A 20,292-nucleotide genomic window follows, 5' to 3' on the forward strand; every position below is an offset into this window, starting at 1 on the left:
AGCACTGCATTGATTGTATCATGTACCTTGTGCCAAAAGGAACTGACATGTTTACACTCCCAGATTATGTGCATGCATGTTCCCATATGACCACAGTGCCGTTTGCACTCCCCACTATCAGCCCTCCCCATATGTATCAGACGGGGCCCGGTGATATATATTCTATGGAGGATTTTAAGCTGTACCAGCCTGAGGCGTGCTGGAATAGTGACCACTCTACGGGAGGACACTGCCTCCAGCCAGTCCTTATCATCCATCTCAATCCCATCTCGCACCCATTTTTCCCGCAACGATTGGAGGGGATCCGCCATGTTATTTTTAAGTTTCTTGTATATTAAGGAAATAGATTTTTAGGGTAGGTGGCCGTCTAAAATTGTGTCCTCCAAGGGTGAGGCCTTGGGAGGAGCAGCCGCCTTCGGTAGAAAAGATTGGAGTGAGTGTAGAACCTGTGCATATCGAAAATATTCAGTGCCTGCAAGCTCGTATTCTGTTTGCAGCGTGGTGAAGGACTTGACCCCTCCCTCTCCCCAAATGTCTTTAATATGTGAAATGCCAATAAGGTCCCACCTGTCGAATCCCTTTGACCTCCATAGGTAAACCAGTTTCTCAGAATCCCAAAGTGGGGTTGCTAATGTCAATCTATGTCCCCATCCAAGAGAGTTAGTGTCGTCAAGCCAAATTTGAACAGTGTGTTTGGTGGGGCCTGTTAACTTTTATCGTTTAGGCCATCTATCCAAGTCATCGCCATGATCGTCGCTTCGACCGTACGTGCCATGGTTGACGGCTGCTAGATGTGCTGCCCAGTAGTATTTTTTAATGTCTGGGAGGCTGATTCCTCCGTCATACCAGTTTAACGCCAGGATGCCCGTAGGGTTGCAGAGCGCTCTACAAATGCCATAAATAAATAAATAAATAACGTCAGCTTGCAAGTCTCTCTGGGGGCCTTCAACCTCCTTAAAATAATGCGTTGGAACAGGGTCCATGGTGTTCTGCAGGGCGTAGAGGAACCTAGGAAAGGACATCATTTTAAACAGGGCAGCCCTTCCCAAGAGGGAGAGGGGAAGCAATTTTCAGCTGGGAATATTTATTATGAGCCTACGCAGGGGCAGAAGAAGGTTTTGGACGTAGCGATTGAAGGATCAAGGGAGATAAAAATCCCTAGATACTGAAAGTCGACAGTGGTAATCTGTATTGGGCAGTCTCTCGCGGATGGGTGGATCCCCCCCTAAGAACGAATAATAGGGACTAACCCCAGTTGACAGTAAATCCAGAAAATCTACAGAATACAGCCCGAATATATAAAACCACTATCAGGGATTTCTTAGGGGAAGCCAAATAAAGCAACATGTCATCAACATAGAGTGAGATGCGGTTTTCCCAGTCAGGGTCCATCTCAAACCTCATATCATAGGATCTCTCTGGATCCAGGCTGCCAGTGGGTCTAAGGGTAGGGCAAAAAGGGGAGGTGAAAGTGGGCATCCCTGATGGGTTCCCCGACTAAGTAGGAACGTAGCTGACAGTTTAATATTGACTACCACCGGAGACAAAAGTTCATTGTATAAGAGACGTACCCATTGGATGTATTTTGGGCCAAATCCCATCTTTGCCAAAACTGTCCAGAGGACGGCCATTCAATAGTGTCAAACGCCATGGTCGCGTCCAGGGACACAATCACAGCTGGTTCTTGGATGGTATGTGCCCTGCCCAACACCCCCTGAACTCTACGCAGGTTCATGGCTGTATTTCTATGGGGCATAAAGCCGGATTGATCTGGGAGCAGGTGTATTATTAGTGGTGGTATTAACTGTATCAGGGGTAGTGTTGTTTGTCTATATTGTAATCTTAGTCCAGCAGACTTTGAAGACATTTTGTTGGGTCTGCGTGTGCAGGTGGTGGAGATGGTGGTTGTGAGTAAGTTGGTGAAATGTGTTGTTTTTGTAGTGTAATCATGTTGTGTAACAGACAAGGAGATTCAAAGAGTGGCATGTTTATTTTGTTTGTGTCGGTTTAGGGTGGAAGGCGTATGAGATAGGGTTGGTTGTGGAGCATGTGGGTCATGTTTTAAGGCTCTAAGTTGTGAATGAGAGTTGTTTTCTTGTGGTATTTGTGTGAGGTGTTGGTAAAGATAGAACGTTTGGGAGTAAAGATGGTTTAGGATGTGTATTATTTGTGTATTCATGATGGTGGGAGTGGGTGTTTGTATTTTGGGACAGAATGTAGTATGAAATTGAGTGTGTGAAATTATTATGTGCTGTGTGTATGTTATGTTTTATTTTTGTAGAGTAGCGAGATGAGATATTGATGTAGTGAAATTCTGTAAAGGATTGGGATGTAAAGTACTGTTGGTGAAGGGGGTGGTGATGTGCATTGGATGAGAAGAATGTATGTGGGGTATGAGATGGGATGGACAGCGGTTATGAGTTTGTGTTAGATTTGGTAGCAGAAAGAGATAAGATGTGTGGTGGAGTGGAGTGTAAGGATTGTTTGGCTGTGTGTTTTTGATGAACAAAGGAGGAGGGTGTTATTAGTGGATGATATGAGAGAGGGTTGAGTTAAGGTTTGGTGGTGATGGAAAGGGATCTGTTAGCAAGAAGAGAGTAGAGCTGGTGTTTTGTATGAACGGGGAGTGTGTGTTTGATGGGATTAAGGTAATGTATAATGTGGGTGTGGGTTTGTGTTGTGTTGGTGATGTGTGGATTTGATAGAGGTTTAGGACAGAGTGTTTTGAGTGACAGTGAAGGTGCCGTTGCGTTGCAGTTGGGGTAGAATGGTGTATAGATGTAATTTGTGGGGTTTTGTAGTGGTTGTTGAAACATTGAAATGTGGTTAGAGAGTTTGCTTGTTGCAAATGATCAGTGTGTGGACCTTAGCACCTTCCAGAGCTGGGACAGTGATCTGAAAAATCATATTGTTATCCTTGACAAATGTCAGCCCTCACCCTGTAAATATTTTAATACATTTTTATATTCATATTTTGTAAAACGTATACACTGTATTAGAGCATTACCGAAAAATACAAATTGGATGTTAGTGGAATGCCAGGGTATAGAGGAGCCTAACTTTATGTGTTGTGAACTTGGTCGAAAGGGCGGGTCACGTGGGAGGGGTGAGGGTCCCAGGGTTATGTGTGTTGATCGGATGGACACCTCAGCCAGCATTTCATCAGAACTGCCTCAATCCTATCCCCAAATCCTACACCCCTCTTAGCCCCACACAGCCAGGGGGGCCGTTTCTGGTTTCCTGAAGAGGCAAAGTGGGCTTTTCTGAATGATAAAGTTTGGCCTACAGAGAACCTGTTCCCTTTGGGGCACCAGGCCCATCCACTGTGGGATTTCCACGCAAGCTGAACAACGCATGCCTAAACCACACATCTACCTTAACCCCTTCGGGGCTGATGACGAGCTGGGCTCGTCATCGCGTAGCCTCCTCGCACGCTGATGCCGAGCCCAGCTCGTCATGGAACATGCGATATTAAAAATCTCAGCGTGCGAGCAAAATAACGCTAGCACGCATGAGGTTAACCACGCATATGTATGGTTGAGACAGTCAGAGGTCTAGTTGTGCAGATAGTTTGGAAGAGGAACAGGAAGGATCAGGAAAGGAAGCTCCGGGACGTGGCCTGGCAAGGGGGGCTGGGGCCGGGTTTGGGGGGTGTAGTTTTCAGGGGTAGGGTTGGTTGTAGGGCACAGGGCAGGGGGGAATTGCCATTTTGTGGCAGGGTTTTAAAGCTCAGGGCGTCGTGGTAGTTTTAATGGCTGGTGGTCATTTTAAGGGCTCCTAGTGTGAGAGGATGGGGTAGGTATTTAGGCAGGGCCGAGTGTTAGAGCTCCGGGTGAGGAGATGGGGTTGGTCTACAGGTTAGAGTGGGGTGTTAGGGTGCCAGGCAGGGGATGGGCTGGGGTGTGCACTGTACCACTAATATTCCTTTAGCAGTCATGCCTTTACAACGAAATCTATACTACTATTATAAAGAGAGAACTTGCACCTTTTGGCCAGGTAAACTCAAGAACCATAGCGCCAATCTACACACCCGATACATCTATGAAAATGTCAGGGTGTGTAGATGGACATAGGCTATATAGATAAAAATAAAAAAGTAAATAAAAAAAATTAAGTTCTAAAACAAAGTAGTCCCCTGAAAGTAGCGGCGGCCGGTACCTAGCGCTGGCCGCGACACGACGTGCGTGATGAACGTGACGTGCGTGATGACGATGAGGAGGACCGGCGGACATGGAGCTGCGGTGAGGTGAGGAACGAGGGCGCGTCATGGCAAAGAGGAGAGGAGCGGCAGCTCAGATAAAGTAAAGCTTGAAATCAGGGCGGGAGCGGGAGGGAGTCGGGGCGGGAGGGGAGCGGGTGTGCACAGAGGGACAGGCGGGAGGAGTGGTGGCGGGAAGGGGTCGGGACAGGAGGGGGTTGGGGCGGGAGCGGGTGTACTGCCCCAGCCCCTTTCTGCCCCAGGCAACGCTGGGGCGGGCTGCTAGTTAGTTGTAAAGGCATGCATGGTAACAGTATGCACGGTAAAGATGCAGTTGTGGTTCAGACCGCGTTGTTTAGGCATTTGTGGTTGTGTCCTACAACCCTCTTGGCATAATGGCATCAGGCTGCGCATCCAGTGACCACTCTGCTTGCACCCATCACAGACCCATAGGTGATCTGGTTAGCAGATCAGGTGGACATCGCACTTCTGCCACTAATCGTGCATGGCCAGTTGCAGGTCACAACCTGTTCCTAGTTGCTAGCAGGAAAACGATCTCTCATGAAACAAATTGTGGGCCTGGGCAAAAGCAACACTGAGGCCAGAGGCTGGATGAGTAGGTCTAGTGGATGGAAAGACAGTTAGTTGTAGTATAGCTATTGTCCAATAGCGTTCGTAGATCCGTGGACAGTATGCGTTCCTCCGAAAGAACAGAAAAAAAGAAAAGCTCCGTAAGAGTGCTGTCTGGTTGGACTTGTAATATAAGGGATAAGGAGTGGGGGGAATATCACCCGTTGTCCGTCACCAGTTGTTAAGCATGCATGCGTCACCCCCGTAAGACTGGAATACTCCCGAAGCTCTGCTTTATTTAGGACTCACTCTGATTCTGGCAAGCCCCCTCTATTTATGCCGAGCAGCTGGGGACCGGTTCCTTTCCCCAGGAAGCCTCTGAGGCGCGTACGTATCTCCGAAAAGCACGCTCCTCCGGGAACGTGATTGGCCAATTCGTGGCACCGGATGGTGTCCAGCTCTCTCTTTTCTTCTGAAGCAGGAATCTCTGTTCTCGTCTCCGCTGGGCCTCGAGAATCCACTTTCGGTAGGGAGTCGCGGTCTTCTCTCCCTCCGGTCGTGGTTCCTGCCTGTTCCTCTTGTTGGACTCTCCACTCAGAGTCTGGCATCTAGGAGTCTTCTCGCTATGCACTTTAACGCATTACCTTTAAAAGGTAAAGTGCAGCATAGTGCGATAGGTACAATATTAATTGGTGGATGCGTTATCAATTAGTGTGTGCATTGATGGGTGGTGGATGTGTGTGCCTGTAGGAATTGTGCAGTGATGGCTGTTGGTGTGTGTGTTTAGTGGAAGCGTGTAGTGGTGGTTTGAAGTGTGTATGACTGGTGGTAGCGTGCAGTAAGAGCTGTTACTATGCTGGTTCTTTCACAATTCATATTGCGTCATTGTCTTGCCACAGTTCCCCTGTGAACAATGTCGATGTGGAAACTTAACGTGCAATTTTTGGCAACCCATTGAAAATGTTTCTTATGCATTTTTCAGCTTGTCAATGGCATCAATTACAAGATAAAATTCAAACTTGGTGCAACGATGTGCAGGAAGAACGTCAATAAAGACTATGAGCTGGAGAACTGCCCACTGGCGACTGGAGGAAACCTAAAGGTAGGAAATCTATTTGTATCCTCTTTCTTTCTTAATCTCAGACGCACCTCAGCTATTTTTTTGGAGTTATGTAGCGGTCTAATATTGTGCTGTACTTGCGACAGTGGCTGCTGGTTGGTGGGAAGGACATGTGGTTCAGCGTTAGATCTGTTGAAGAGTTGCCTCTCAGAACTTCTATCATGATTTCATCTCTCAAAAATTGTGATGCGTGTAAATAATATTGTAGGTCAACATCCAACCCGTTTGCATCCGGCTCTCATCATGCACCGTCAAAGTGTGCATCTAACCTTTTATATGCCAGATTACCATGACCTTACCACAGTCGTGGGGGAAGGGTGCCCAGAATTTAACTGTTCCGATGGCACACAAATGGCAAACGTGTGTTATACACATGCTGCTAATGTAGTAAATTGACTTCCTCAGGATAACACATTTTTGTCATATGAGGAAGCTTGGATTAGAGCCCAGAATCTTTCAACTTCTGGGCCGCACCTTTGATTTACTAGAAAATCTGTGAATTGTACAGAAACTTGTGTGATTTTCTGAAACGTCGTAAATTGCGTCTACGGTTAGAGTGGCCAGCAGAAACTGGACAACTCTTTATACGAACTTAAAAGTTGGTCAGTGAGTCACTGTTCTGCTTTTGAGTTTGATCGGATAACCCCTCAAAACACTCCTTGTCTTTCTGCTGAGTATTGTATAATGTAGACATAGCTATGCAGAATAAATCTTCTGTGGCTGTTGTTCGCGTGCTGGTATGCTGTTGTGTCAGCATGTCACGGGAAAGCCCTGCAGGGTTTGGCGCTGCCTGCCTGATCCGGTCTCTTGCTGGGCCTTGTGACTGCGATGGCACTCCACTCATTTGTGATCATGAGCACATGATTATCGGGAATGTTTCTTTTCTGATGTGTTTATTTCTGTAGTGCTCTGACGGGTGAAGTGCTACAAGGTCAGCTGCGTAGCTAGACCTGTGGGCACCCGTATCTAAGGGGGAGGGGGTGCAGGCGATTCCTGCTACGGCCGTAGGTAAGAGCGTGGGGGACACCACCGCCGACAAAACGTCCCCCCCCCCCCACTACTTGCCACCGTGCACGGCCAAATTAGGAGCACCATCGGCAGTGTTTATCGCCCTGACCCACCCTGTGCTTAATTTGTGCCAGTGGTTGCAAGCAGTGAGCATCGACTCTTTTATTCGTGGACGGACACTCATTTTCCATCATCAGACTGAGAGCAAGAGAGAGAAATATGGTGGAAGAGTGAGAGAAAAAGTGGGAGAGCAAAGGGAGAAAAGAAGAACATGCGAGAGATACAGAAGGCAGGAAGTTTAGGGTGGTGGAGAGGAAAGAGGCATGATGCCGAGTCAGAACTTGTTTTTCGCCAAACCTGGCATTCAGCCACATAGACCGCAGGTCCTATACAAACTCTTTGGGCTACTGACCCCTCCCACCCACACTCCCACTTTTGAACGTTCAGCATTGTCATTCTCTTGAATACAGGTGAAGTCAGGCAGCAAAACGGATGATATATGTTTAAAAAACGAATTACCCAAATATAGACAATGGAGGTAAGTAAAAAGAGGAGGCCACAGCCAAATGCAAGTGAGTTGGCGGGTATGTATGTGCACTGGAATTAAATACTTTCTGCCTGGTGACTGCTGTAACATTGACCTTAATTCACCAAAACACCAGGAGTAGCGGAAGTAGCATCACACACCACCTGGCCTCACATGGTGGACCTGGAAATGACTCACATGATCATTGACTGATGACCGTAAATGAAGGGTCGCCACGTTATAGTTCACTCGTGATGTATTAGGGTGGATTTTATTAGTAGGGTAGGAAGTAAGCATTTTGCTGATGTTACATTGTTTACATTTAAAGCATTTTGATAAAAAAATGGAGAGAATTTCAAAAAGATGTGTTTTTCTCTTTGAAGTTGTCCTCATATTTAGGTTTCCTCCTTTTATTACCAAAACATAATTGTTGTGAATAATAATTAAAAAAGGACATTTCCATATGGCATTTGGGATACAGTGACTCAGTGTTTGCATGGGATCTGATTGTCCTTTTTCCTTATCCAAAGTGATGAGCGAAAGAAGGGAAAGCATCTGGCAAATGTTCTGAGTAGTTTAATAGATTTGTAGATTTTACAGTTAAGCATGTAATTCCGAAATGAAGCAATGAAAATAACTGTTACAAACAATCAGGGTTGGTAAAGTGCAGCTACTCACCCGCGAGGGTCTCAAGGTGCTAGTTACAAAGACTAACTCGAGAGTTTAAATCAGGACATTATTTCTAAAGTGTATTTTACATATTAAAACCTAGCCTACCTCGTACTGTGAAATCATACTGTGAAATTGTTTCACTTTTCACTGTACTATGTACGTGCATTTTGTTGTTTTTCATGTGCTTGCTATTAGCGGAGTGTGCTTTTTGTTCGAGTACATTTAATTACACCTGATCTGTCCCTGATTTCGGGTTATAGACTATAATTTTCAGGACTTGCAAAACATTCTGTACAGCAAAGGAAGCCAGGATTCCCTAAAATGAATCCAGTTATTTTAAGAAGACTCAGAGGGTAGGTTAGGCTACCTTTTTGGAGAGTGCAATGTTCAGCAAGAGGGTACCTTGGCACCGATAGAAAATGAAACCAATGTTCAGAGAATGGAAGAGACCATACGATCCGGGCGTCCTGAATTTTAGCTGATTGACTTTAGGTGTAGGTGTGGTGTCTACCACCTAGAAGCTGCCAACTAAATCTGGGAACCTCAAAGAAATGCTTTCCTCTGCATATTAATGGCAGATTAGGACTGTACCACTTGAGGCACTGAAGAAGGGCTAGTTGTCTTTAAACTTATAAATCTTTGTGCATTACACAAAACGACTTAAAATCCTTGACATGAAGCCAATGTAAAGAGACAAATGCTGGAGAAGTATGGTCTTTCTTTGTCTTAACGCTGGCGTACAGCATAGTTTTGCACCATTTGGAGGCCATGCTCAGCGCATTGAGGCAGATACAGATAATCCATGCTATGGTAACCAGCGTTGATAAAAATAATTCAGGGTTGGCACTTTGTAAAGAAAAGAATAAAGATAGAGAATACATTTTAACGTATGATGTTGGGAAAAGAAGGAACTAATCACAGCATTAATTTGAGTTCTAATAGTGAGGGCAAAATATATATAGAGATTAAGGAGTGGAAACGAAATGTGGCCCTGAGGGACTCTGCAAGCATGGCATCTCAGAGAAGAGATATAAGGAGGGAACATTTTACTTGAGATCTGTTAGTTAAAGTCTTCAAACCATGTAAGGGTTGTTTCATTGATTCCAAAATCATCAAGCCTGGACCCAAGATTTAGTGGTGTATTTATCTGGTCTACTAGCTATGTAAATACTGTCCTTTTTAAGAACTTATCCAAATTGGGAAGTTGTTCCTATAGACAGATTTTTCAGGATTTAGTGAGGGTTTTTTCAGTTAGGAGATTACATGTGAAAGTTTAAAACCACTCAAATAAGGAATAACCCACTATATTGACATGAGAAAAATGGGTCAAGAGCCCAGTTGGACTATGACAGTGGGGAGATCACATTGGCTCTACGTATCACCAGTTTCAAGGAATAGTATTAATTATTCTCCAAGAATCTGCTATTTGATCGTGTTTGGTAGCTTACAAGGACAACAATATTCTTAAAAGCATCAGATATTTTAATGGAAAAAAATCAGCCTTGACAGGTTTAATAGTACATTTGGATGAGCTTTTAAAATGTGAGTTTTTGAGAAGAGTTATCACAACATCATTGGCACTCAAGATTACGAATAGACAATTTCATTTCTGATAGGTCCATGGAGAATCAACCACAAAAAGGTCTAGCCTGTTTAAGGGACTTCTTCAGTGGAGGCTATCATATTAAAAGCAGTAGTTATCTGTGTATTGTACACTTCTAGGAGAGAGAGAGCTCAGTGGAAGAATCGTTTAACAGGGCGCTAATGGTTCAGTTAAAACCTTTTTCCATTTAGGGTAGATCAAGGCCGCAGAAGTCATATCCCTATTCATTATAGTTATAGGTACTTGAAATGAAAAAAATAATAGTGGTTAGACTATGAGACCATAAAAGAATAATATGTCTGGTATAGGTGGGTGTTACTGCAGACAGTATCCAAAGTCTGTTTTTTATGTGGGTGGGGCACACAAAGAGGTTAATAAAGAAGATAAGCTCAGCACCTCCCCAGAAGAATTTGATAGCCTAGAAGTAAGTTCCAGTGAGTCCCAGACAAGTCAGGGAGTCTAATTAATTTAGGTTCACGGGCACTGGGGAAGATGAATCCAATTTAGAGCATTTCAAACCATTTTACCCAGAATAAAAACCACTCAACTGCATGTTTGAGTGTAGTAGGCAGAGAACAAGGTGTAACCGGTAAAGGTAAGTTAATTCATGATGGCGCAACAGTCATCCTTGAACTATGTTTTTGTGAGATAAATGATTTCAATACTGTATTGTGAAATCACATAGTTTTTACTGAAACCCTTATTAATTGTTGAGCACGCTCTACAGAAAATTTCATAGCATGTAACAGATTATGTATCTGTATCTGAAAGAAACAGGTTAGTATTAGCTTCCGTACCTTAGAATATCCCCAGGCGTCAGACTGGATCCGGAAATTTTTGCATAGCAGTACTCCTGCGCATCAGTAGGCGTCTTCTGCGACTCCGCGTCCGTCGTCGGCGTTGTTGGCGCCGGGATGACGTGGTCAAAGTACTTAGACGCCGCCCTCGCGTGCTGACGTCAGTTCTTTTTTCCGCGCCAGCAAGCGCAGGTCCGGAGAAAGGGGTACCCTTCAGTCACTTTTTGATGGGGCCCGACCACGACGACAAGTCGTGCCCCGACTGCCGGGCCTTGACGTCGAAGGCTAGGCGGGAGTGGTCCCGCAAGCGCCTCGAGCTCCGGCAGTCGGCCCGCGCCGTTCGAGGTCCCGGTCCGGAAGGAGGTCGAGGGACCGGTCGCGGGGCCAGAGTCGTCATAGCTCCGGGAGTCGACATCATTCCTCGGGCTCCAAGTCCTCATGTAAGAGGCACAAGAAGTCGAAGAGGCGACATCGCTCTTCTGATCCCCCCCGACGCTTGCGCGATGCGACCGGGGCTTCAGACGACACCGCCCACGCGGCTCCGCCGGAGCCGCAGGCGTCGCGGCCTGCTCCATACTCGCCGGTCCCTGAGCAGAACATGACGCCAGAGGAGATCGAGGCCTTCCTCATGGCCATTAGGTCGCTCGCTCCTCCGTCGGGTTCCGCGGCGCCTTCGGCCCAGCGGCCCCGACTGGGTCCCCAAGCGGGCTGGGTGCTTCGGCCCCGGCGCCGTCGGGTGCTTCGGCCCCGGCGGCGACTTTGGTCCTGGCGCCGCAGGGCCCCGCCGGATCCGGCTCCGGATCTGGGTCGTCTCCGGTCGTCCTTACGACCTCGCGGGCGCCGACCCCTAGGGTGTCGCCCCCGGCGCCGTCCCAGGACGACGCCGTCCCCGGTCCTACCCTCGATTCGGGTCCGGCGCCGGAGCATTCGATGCCGGTAGGAGATTTTTACTTCTATGACCCGGCCCCATCCTTTGACCCTGAGTATCAGGAGATGGGTGGCGAGGAGGATTGGGAGGGGTCTGAGGAACCTCTGGCACGTGAGTGCCAGCCTTACCAGGACTGGGCAGGTGAGCTTGGGGATGCCAGTGGTCTGGACACTTCGCCAGACACTGGTTTTGTCTCCCCCCCTATCGTGGCTACGGAGGAGGGGGCTGCCTATAGTGTGGTGTTGACGCGGGCGGCCAAGGCCTTATCCCTTGAACTCCCCGTCGCGGCCGTGAGGACTAACCCCCTCACTGAGGTCCTTAAACTGCAGGCAAGCTCCTCGGAGCCTCTGCTGCCGTTTAATGAGGCCTTATCTGACGTTCTTCTGGACACCTGGTCCAGGCCTGCTACAGGTCCGCCTGTAGATAGGAACGTGGCCAGACGCTACCGCCCGGCTCCGGGCGACCCTTGCTTCCTGTCCACCCACCTCACCCCAAGAGCCTGGTCATCTAGACCTCTAACTCCCAGACCGCATTCCCAACGGCTCCCCCCGAACGGGAATCCAAGAGGTACGAGCAATACGGGAAAAAGGTATTCTCCTCCCTAAGTTTGGGTTTGCGGTCAGTTAACACCGCGTGCCTCTTGGGCCGTTATGCCCACTCTCTGTGGGACACAGTCGCGGCCGTGCTGCCACAATGTTACTTCGGACAGGTGGGTGCTGCAAATCGTCCGAAAGGGCTACTCCCTCCCCTTAGAGGCGACCCCTCCAGCCATGCCACCGCAGTACCACCACGTGTCGGGGGATCACTTGAATCTTCTGCGAGAGGAAGTTACGGCCCTCTTGGCCAAGGGGGCCATCGAGCGCGTTCCTGGGCCAGAAGTAGGGTGTGGTTGTTACTCCCACTACTTTCTGGTTCCCAATAAGGGCAAAGGGGGCCTACGTCCTATCTTGGATCTGCGGAACGTCAACGGCTTACTCCGGAAGGAGAAGTTCAAGATGCTGACTTTGGCTCAGGTCTTAGCTGCCCTGGACCCGGGAGACTGGATGGTAGCATTGGACTTGCAGGACGCTTATTTTCCCATCCCCGTCCTGCCGGTCCACCGGCTTTACCTGCGGTTCACGGTAGGCCACGAGCACTTTCAGTGTACCATGCTCCCCTTCGGCCTTACTAGCGCCCCACGGGTGTTCACGAAAGTGATGGCAGTGGTCGCAGCTCATCTGCGCAGGTTAGGGGTTTCAGTCTTCCCCTACCTCGATGACTGGTTGTTGAAGGCGGGCTCGCCCCAGACAGTCATCAGCCCCCTCCAGACTACGGACGACCTCCTGCACAAGCTGGGGTTCTCCATCAATGTGCCGAAGTCACACCTGTGTCCCTCTCAGAAGCTCCTCTTCATTGGAGCGGTTCTAGACTCGGCGCAGTTTCGGGTTTATCCTCCCGAACAGCGGGTTCAGGATATTCAGGCTCTGATTCTGATCTTTCAGCCGTTATCCCGAGTCTCGCTCAGGTTGACGCTGCGGCTTCTGGGGCTGATGGCCTCTTGCATCCTTCTGGTGCATCACGCCAGGTGGCGGAAGCGGGCTTTGCAGTGGGACCTGAAGTTTCAGTGGGCCAGCATCAGGGCAACTTGTCCGACCATGTCTTGATCTCGGAGGGCACTGCAAGACAGTTGCAGTGGTGGCTCACGGACCGCGATTGGGTCAGCGGCAGATCCCTCTCCCTACCCCAACCGGAGCACGTAGTTGTGACGGACGCGTCCCTCCAGGGCTGGGGGGGCCACATGGGAGAGGTGGAGATCAGAGGCCTCTGGTCTCCGGCGGAGTCCCGGCTCCACATCAACCTTCTGGAGCTGCGGGCGATCCAGCTTGCACTGAAGGCATTCCTCCCCTCTGTCCGGGGGAGTGTAGTGCAGGTGTTCACGGACAACACCACCGCCATGTGGTACTGCAACAAACAGGGCGGGGGGGGGTCATGGACCCTATGCCAGGAGTCTCTGCGCCTCTGGCAGTGGATGGAACATCAGGGTGTGACCCTGGTGGTTCAACACCTGGCAGGTTCCCTGAACGCCAGGGCGGATGAACTCAGCCATCGGTGCATGATGGATCACGAATGGCGTCTGAACTCGGACATGGCGCAAGGCCTCTTTCAGCAGTGGGGAGAGCCTTGGTTAGATCTATTCGCCACAGAAGAGAACGTGCAATGTCATCAGTTCTGCGTGTTGGAATTTCCAAGGCGGCACTCGCTCGGAGACGCTTTTCGTCGCGAGTGGAGCTGCGGTCTGTTGTACGCCTTTCCGCCTATACCACTTCTGCCCAGAGTGCTGATAAAGATCAGACGTGACCAGGCCCAAGTTATCCTTGTGGCTCCGGACTGGGCACGAAGATACTGGTATCCCAAGCTACTCAGCATGTCTGTCGATCCCCCGATTCGTCTGCCTCTTCAGAAGGACCTTCTGTGGCAGCAGCAGGGGACGGTCCTCTACCTGAACCTGTCCAGTCTCCACTTACATGCGTGGAGATTGAGCGGCGGCAGTTGAGGCCATTTGACTTGCCTCCTGAAGTCTGTAATGTGATTCTGGCAGCCAGGCGTCCCTCCATAAAATCGGTATACGCCTGAAGGTGGAACAAATTTGTCGCATGGTGCACAGCAAAGGCTGTGGATCCCCTTTCTGCCCCTCTTTCAGAGGTTCTCCTCTTTCTTCTCTCTCTTGCCCAGCAGGGCTATGCTCTGGGCACTATCAAGGGCTACCTCTCTGCCATTTCTGCCTTCTTAAGGCTCCCTGATCAGCCCTCTTTGTTCAAGTCCCCAGTTGTAAATAGGTTTTAGAAGGGCATCACTCATATGTTTCCTCCTGTTCCTTTCGTGATGCCTCAGTGGGACTTGAACCTTGTTCTGACTTACCTGATGTGCACTCCTTTCGAGCCACTTCATAACTGTCCTCTTCGTCTCCTTACTCTCAAGACTGCATTCCTGGTTGCCATCACCTCTGCCAGGAGAGTGAGTGAGCTCCAGGCTCTTTCCTCTAAACCTCCTTTCCTTTCTGTCCATCCGGACAAAGTTGTGTTTCGGACACAACCCTCTTTCCTGCCCAAGGTAGTCACAGCCTTCCACATCGGGCAGTCCATCACCTTGCCCACCTTCTTTCCGCCTCTGCATCCCTCGAAAGAGGAAGAGAGGCTCCACCGTCTGGACCCAAAACGTGTGCTCCCATTCTATTTGTATCACACACGCAAGTTCCGGGTGGATGACCAACTCTTTGTTGGTTACGTGGGCGCTGAGAAGGGTCGAGCGGTGCACAAGCGGACCATTTCTCGGTGGGTTGTGTTGTGCATCAAGGTATGCTACTCTTTGGTAAAAAGGAGCCTCCTGTTGGGCTGAGGGCCCATTCCACTCGGGCCATGGCGGCTACTACTGCCGTGGGTCGGGGAGTCCCCTTGCAGGGCATCTGTCAGGCAGCTACGTGGGCCTGGCTGCACACGTTTGCATGACACTACTGCCAGGACAGCCAAGTCCGGAGAGATGGCTTCTTTGGCCGTTCTGTTCTCCAGGACTTTCTGGTGTGATCATTGGTTCGCAGAACCACCACCGGGGTTGGTATTGCTGGGGTATCTATTCTAAGGTAAGGAATCTAATACTAACCTGTTTCTTTCAGATGCACAAGTTACTTACCTTCGGTAACGATATATCTGTAAGAAACAGTAGTTAGTATTAGATTCCTTAAAGCCCCACCCATCCTCCCCGTTCTGCGAACCGATATCTAGGGTTAAGGTCATCCCCTTTCCGGGCCCTAGTTTCATGGCACCAGTGTTGGTTTTTATCATGGCTCTGCATTTCTGTCGCGGAAAAGCTATGTATAAGAACTGACGTCAGCGCGCGAGGGCGCCGTCTAAGTACTCCGACAGCGTCATCCCGGGCGCAGACGACACCTACCGACGCGCAGGGGTACTGCTATGCAAAATTTTCCGGATCCAGTCTGACACCTGGGGATATTCTAAGGTAAGAAATCTAATACTAACTACTGTTTCTTACAGATATATCGTCACCGAAGGTAAGTAACTTGTGCGCCTAGGGTTTTCCCCTTTTTGTGCCTATTGACTACACTTATCACTTCCCACTTATCACCCCCTTCTGTGTAATATGGTGACCGACGGATTCCCAGCAGCTATTTTCTTTCTGAGGTTTGCCTTCTAGTAGGCCTTGATGTCAGAGGCTGAGATTGTGTCTTCTTTGTAGCGATTCTGATAAAAATCCTGGAAAGCACTTGCTATCGACTTGTCTTCTATCAGTGTTTCACCATCCATACCCTGTAATTCTCATAAGCTCTTCCGAGGTTTTTTTTTACCTTTCATTGGGGTACAAGGAGCCTACCTGTTCTATTCTCCGGGAGGTCATATTTCGGTTTTGTCTTAAGGCGGTTATATTCAGCTTTCTCTAGATCTAGGGCACATGAATTGGACCTAAGTTTCCATGCCCTGCTTTCAGCCCTCACCTTTATCAGTCAAGCTGCCGCTGATATGTAAGGACCCTTGAGGACTGTTTTTAGAATATCCCAAAGCATAGCAACTGAAACGTTTTCCATGTCAGTATCAGTCATGAACACCCATTCTAAATCCTCTTTAAGACTACTGGATCGTATTGAACGTAGTCATTACGTTTCCTAGTTGATATTGGGTGTGAGGCCGGCATTGTACTGATCATCAGAGTGGTCAAGGTAATGTGCTGATAGGGGCATCTTTAACCTGCACCGCCAGCTGGTCACTATCAGGAAGTGAAATAGGTCATGCATATGTGCAGTGAGCTGCAGAATTAAAAGTCAGTGTCATCCTTATGTGTGTCTCTTAGGGTATCCAGTATTCTTTGAAACTTGCGGACGCAAACCCTCTTATCTCTGAAACCCTGGTGTGTGTGGTCGTTGGTACATTCTATCACTGGTTGAGGTCACCTCCCACGACCTCCTCCCCCGTCCTGCAAAAATAAAAATGCCAGAAAATGTTAATTTAAAGAAGTTTTCCTGATTGGTGTTTGGGGCACAAAGTGGTGTCACTGCGATGTGGGACCTACCTGATTTGACTGGATTAACTCTTAAAACAATGCCCATGAAACTTTGACTTTATAATATTATCACCACTTCCTTTTTTGTAAGGCTTAACAAGAAGTACTGCAGCTGGAATTCCTTTAATCATAATTTAGGGCAATCTTTTTAGTGCAAGTGAGCAATCTTGAAGGAGACACAGATTCCCCTGGTTCCCTCAGAAAATAAGGAGTTCTAAATGCTTTGTCAAGGCATAAGGCGCCTAATGTAAGGGCTTACTATTTTAATCATATTGGTCTAGCATAAGATTGCTATCTTTAAAGGTCCTGGTGTGTTCAATTGCCTCTTCCATTGTGAATGCCTTGCAAGTGGAATTGTGTCCTGGGGCAGTAGTTCCCCCACGTTTGTAAAGACCCCTCAACCCAAAACATCCAAGTTAATATAACTAAATAATTTGTATGCCACTTTTTTGCAGTGTATGGTTCCTCCCTGCAGCCCTCTTCAGAGCATAAGAGCAGCAATGGGGAATATGGTCCTTAGAGCAGTCTTTCAGACCCTTACCTGCCCATCCTCAAGAGCCCGTGCCCCTACCAGATCTAGTGTACGTGGTGAAGTGGGAGCGCTCCTTGGTACCGTCGCAGCTAGCTCTTCCTTTGGGCTGCTTCCAGTTGCTTCTCATTCCTGCTACCATTTTGCCAAGTGCCATGTTTTATCACTTCCTGTTGGACCTCAACTTTACCTTTCTTGATCTCGTTGACCAAGGGTAAGTTCCCTCTCTGAGTAAGGGAAGCTCTTTGCCAGCCTAGTCGTGTATCTTTTGCCCCTGGATGGTCAATATGGTTTCTGTTGTGGGCCCTTCTTTGCTAATACTGAGTATTGGTCACTCCTCAGTCAAATCGGTTTTCACTGCCCCAAGTGAAGATGAGCCGTAATTGGTGGCCACTTCCAATATGGTGTTTCTGCTGGGCCACAGAGCTTTTCATCACCTCTCTATCACATAGATTCATCATCGGCATGTTTTGGGAGTCTGTAATAGCGATTATTAAGGAATTGCTATTACAGACTCGCAAAACGGGATTACTGTAGAAATCGTAATATTTATTGCGATTTCTATAGCTTCCTTATTTGCTATTAGCTAATTGCTAATTGCAAATAAGGAATAACTCCCCATTCATTCCTATGGGCCTAAAGGCCCATAGGAATGAATGGGAAGGCATATCAATGTGCGAATCGCTATTAGCGATTCACATGTTGAGTTTGCGATTTCAAGGGTGCAGGGGTGTCCAGAGGACACCCTGTTACACCCCTGAAATGATATTGGATGCTGGTGTTACGCACACACATGTCCCAAGGACATGTGTGTGTGTGTGTGTAACATACAACTTAGAAAAATGCACTTAAGTGCATTTTTCTAAGTTTCCGCTATTTACCACGAGGTTTGACTTTGCGGTAATAGCGGCCCCAGATTGCGAATTCGCAATTTTTAAATGTTTCATGAATTGCATTTAAGTAATCTCGAATAGACATTCCTTAAATGCAATTCCTCGCAAATTTGCGAATTCTATAATAGCGAATTTTGCATTTGGGATGATGAATCCCAAATGCAAAAATTGCGCTCGCAAAGGGACAGATTCTCAGAATCTGGCCCGTTGCGAGCCGAATTTCCGTTGATGAATCTGGCCGTATATCTTTCTTGCCTAGGTTGACAGTGGTCTTGTCTGCATGTCGCTGCCACATGTTTCTCAGGTGGATGTGCTGCAACCTTAGTTAGTGCTTGGTTGTGCTCGGCCTCCGAAGATTGCCACTGTCCATCTTGAAGTGTTGCCTAGGCCTCTCCTCACCACCAGCTGTAACTTCCGGGTGATCTGCCTGACACGCTCTTCCCTTGTGGCCACCAAGGTCTGCACTGAAATTTGTGCCTACTAGGTGGATGATGGGTGCTGATGGTAGCTGATATTAGCAGGCCAAGAGCAGAACACCTACGGCTGATGTCCTCTCTATTCCCCAGTAAGGCCATGCCCCAGGCTTATTTTAGACCCTTATGGAAATTATTTATGTAAGCTAAACCTCCCCACTGCTGCAGTTACCACTTTTATTTAAACAGAGTGTCACAGTGATCTCTAAAATATAAGTAATAGATGAACTGCTGGGACAGCAGTTTATCTGCTGTTTACACAGCAGATGATTTTTATACAGATCAACACTATTTGAATGTCACTTTCTCTCCAAACATCTAACACCTCAAATACTGACTGCACCTCATCCAGACTGGCTTGCCATGAACCTTCTTGAAATTCATTCTCACAACAGATTTCCTGCTATTTGCCAAGAACAATTATGCCAAACCTCCCTCAACAATATAACTAGATGGATTAAAACCCTCTGCTTTCACCTTTTGCATGATCGATCAGATTCACCATTGACACCGACCCACAAGGATCATATAGCCTAGAAGACTAAGACTGCTGTTACCACCTCCTGTTACTAAAGTTATTGAAAGCATTTGTCTTAGAAAGCGACACAGGAAGGCCTGCTAAAGTTCTTGCTCACTTTTATCTGCAAGGTGGCACACTCTGCTGCATAGCGTGTCAGACCCCAAACTGGACACCCATACCACAGCATGCCTCATCAAGGACCTGAATAAACATAATCCTATCACCCTGACTCCAATGGAATTATACTTGCTTTCCTTAGAGGTTGCATAACCTTCAAAAACAGCTGCATCGTCTTGAAAGCCATCACGAACCAGCCTCCTGACTGTCTGGCTTTGCAAGCTTATCATCTCTTGGAGAGACAGACAGACAGACAGACAGACAGACAGACAGACAGACAGACAGACAGACAGACAGACAGACAGACAGACAGACAGACAGACGGACGGACGGACGGACGGACGGACAGACAGACACCCCCCCACCCCCGGAGACTGAGAGATGCAACAAAGAAACAAAAAGACACGTCATAATGGCTGCTCCATCTATGCACCCAGGAAGAAAACCACATAGCCATCACAGCCACCCAACCCTGCTGTCTGCTACAGTTCAGGAAAGAGCTTCTTTAAAGAACATCATCATGATATAGCAACAGTCTACTGCACTTAGAACCAACCTATTCCTTAAATCTCATAGACTGTATCATTGCCTTTGTTGACCTCTCTGCTGACGTTTGAGCTAAGGTCCCGCTATAAAAAGACCATGTACACGCCAGCATACACCTCCTAAGGGAACTCCAATATACAGACAGCATCTGCAATTTTGATATATTCTTGCAACCAAAACATTAACAGAGAAGTGGACATGAATAAGGGCAAACAAGGCCTTTCAATTCCTACTCTGTGGTGGCTGCAAAGATTTAACTTTTTATGTACAGCTTTTAAACTCATAATTAGGATCAACTGAGCTACTAAGTAATTTCTGCTATATTGTTCTGCATGTGTGGCCTTTTCCCTCGGCCCTTGCACAATCTGTGCTTACTGTGCATTAGTCAAAAGATCAAGAGGTCGGGTGCACACCAATTTAGTCCCATTCTTGTCGATTTGGATTATTTGTATTGATTTATGCGTGCGTTCTGGATTCGTGGTCCGCCCTTCCGCCACATAGGTTAATCAAACAACATTAAGTCCTGGGAGCGGAATCCTGCTCCAATGCCAGAAGCACTGCTTGAACGTGCTTGTTGCAACGAGTGTACCACAATAAAGTTGCATTATGAATCTTTTATTCAAATTAATTCCAAAGTTATCATTATTTTGCTCCATTTCTGTCTGTCGCATGTCGAGCCATATTTATGTATTTAAAATTCTAATACAGTAGACGTGTCCAACTGGACTTTCAACTTCTACAGC

The 20,292-nt window shown here is 47.7% G+C and overlaps 1 protein-coding gene across 1 annotated transcript in view; it reads left to right on the forward strand.

The window, feature by feature from the left end:
* Window positions 1-20,292, forward strand: part of CTSF (cathepsin F) — a 429,275-nt gene that overhangs the window by 15,171 nt on the left and 393,812 nt on the right. Inside the window, exon 2 of the mRNA XM_086938552.1 lies at window positions 5,751-5,870. Coding sequence (XP_086794678.1) covers window positions 5,751-5,870 — 120 coding nt within the window. The remainder of the gene's footprint in view (window positions 1-5,750; window positions 5,871-20,292) is intronic.

This window comes from Lissotriton vulgaris, chromosome 9 (assembly GCF_964263255.1).
Source record: "Lissotriton vulgaris chromosome 9, aLisVul1.2, whole genome shotgun sequence".
In the NCBI taxonomy this organism is placed as follows: domain Eukaryota; kingdom Metazoa; phylum Chordata; class Amphibia; order Caudata; family Salamandridae; genus Lissotriton; species Lissotriton vulgaris.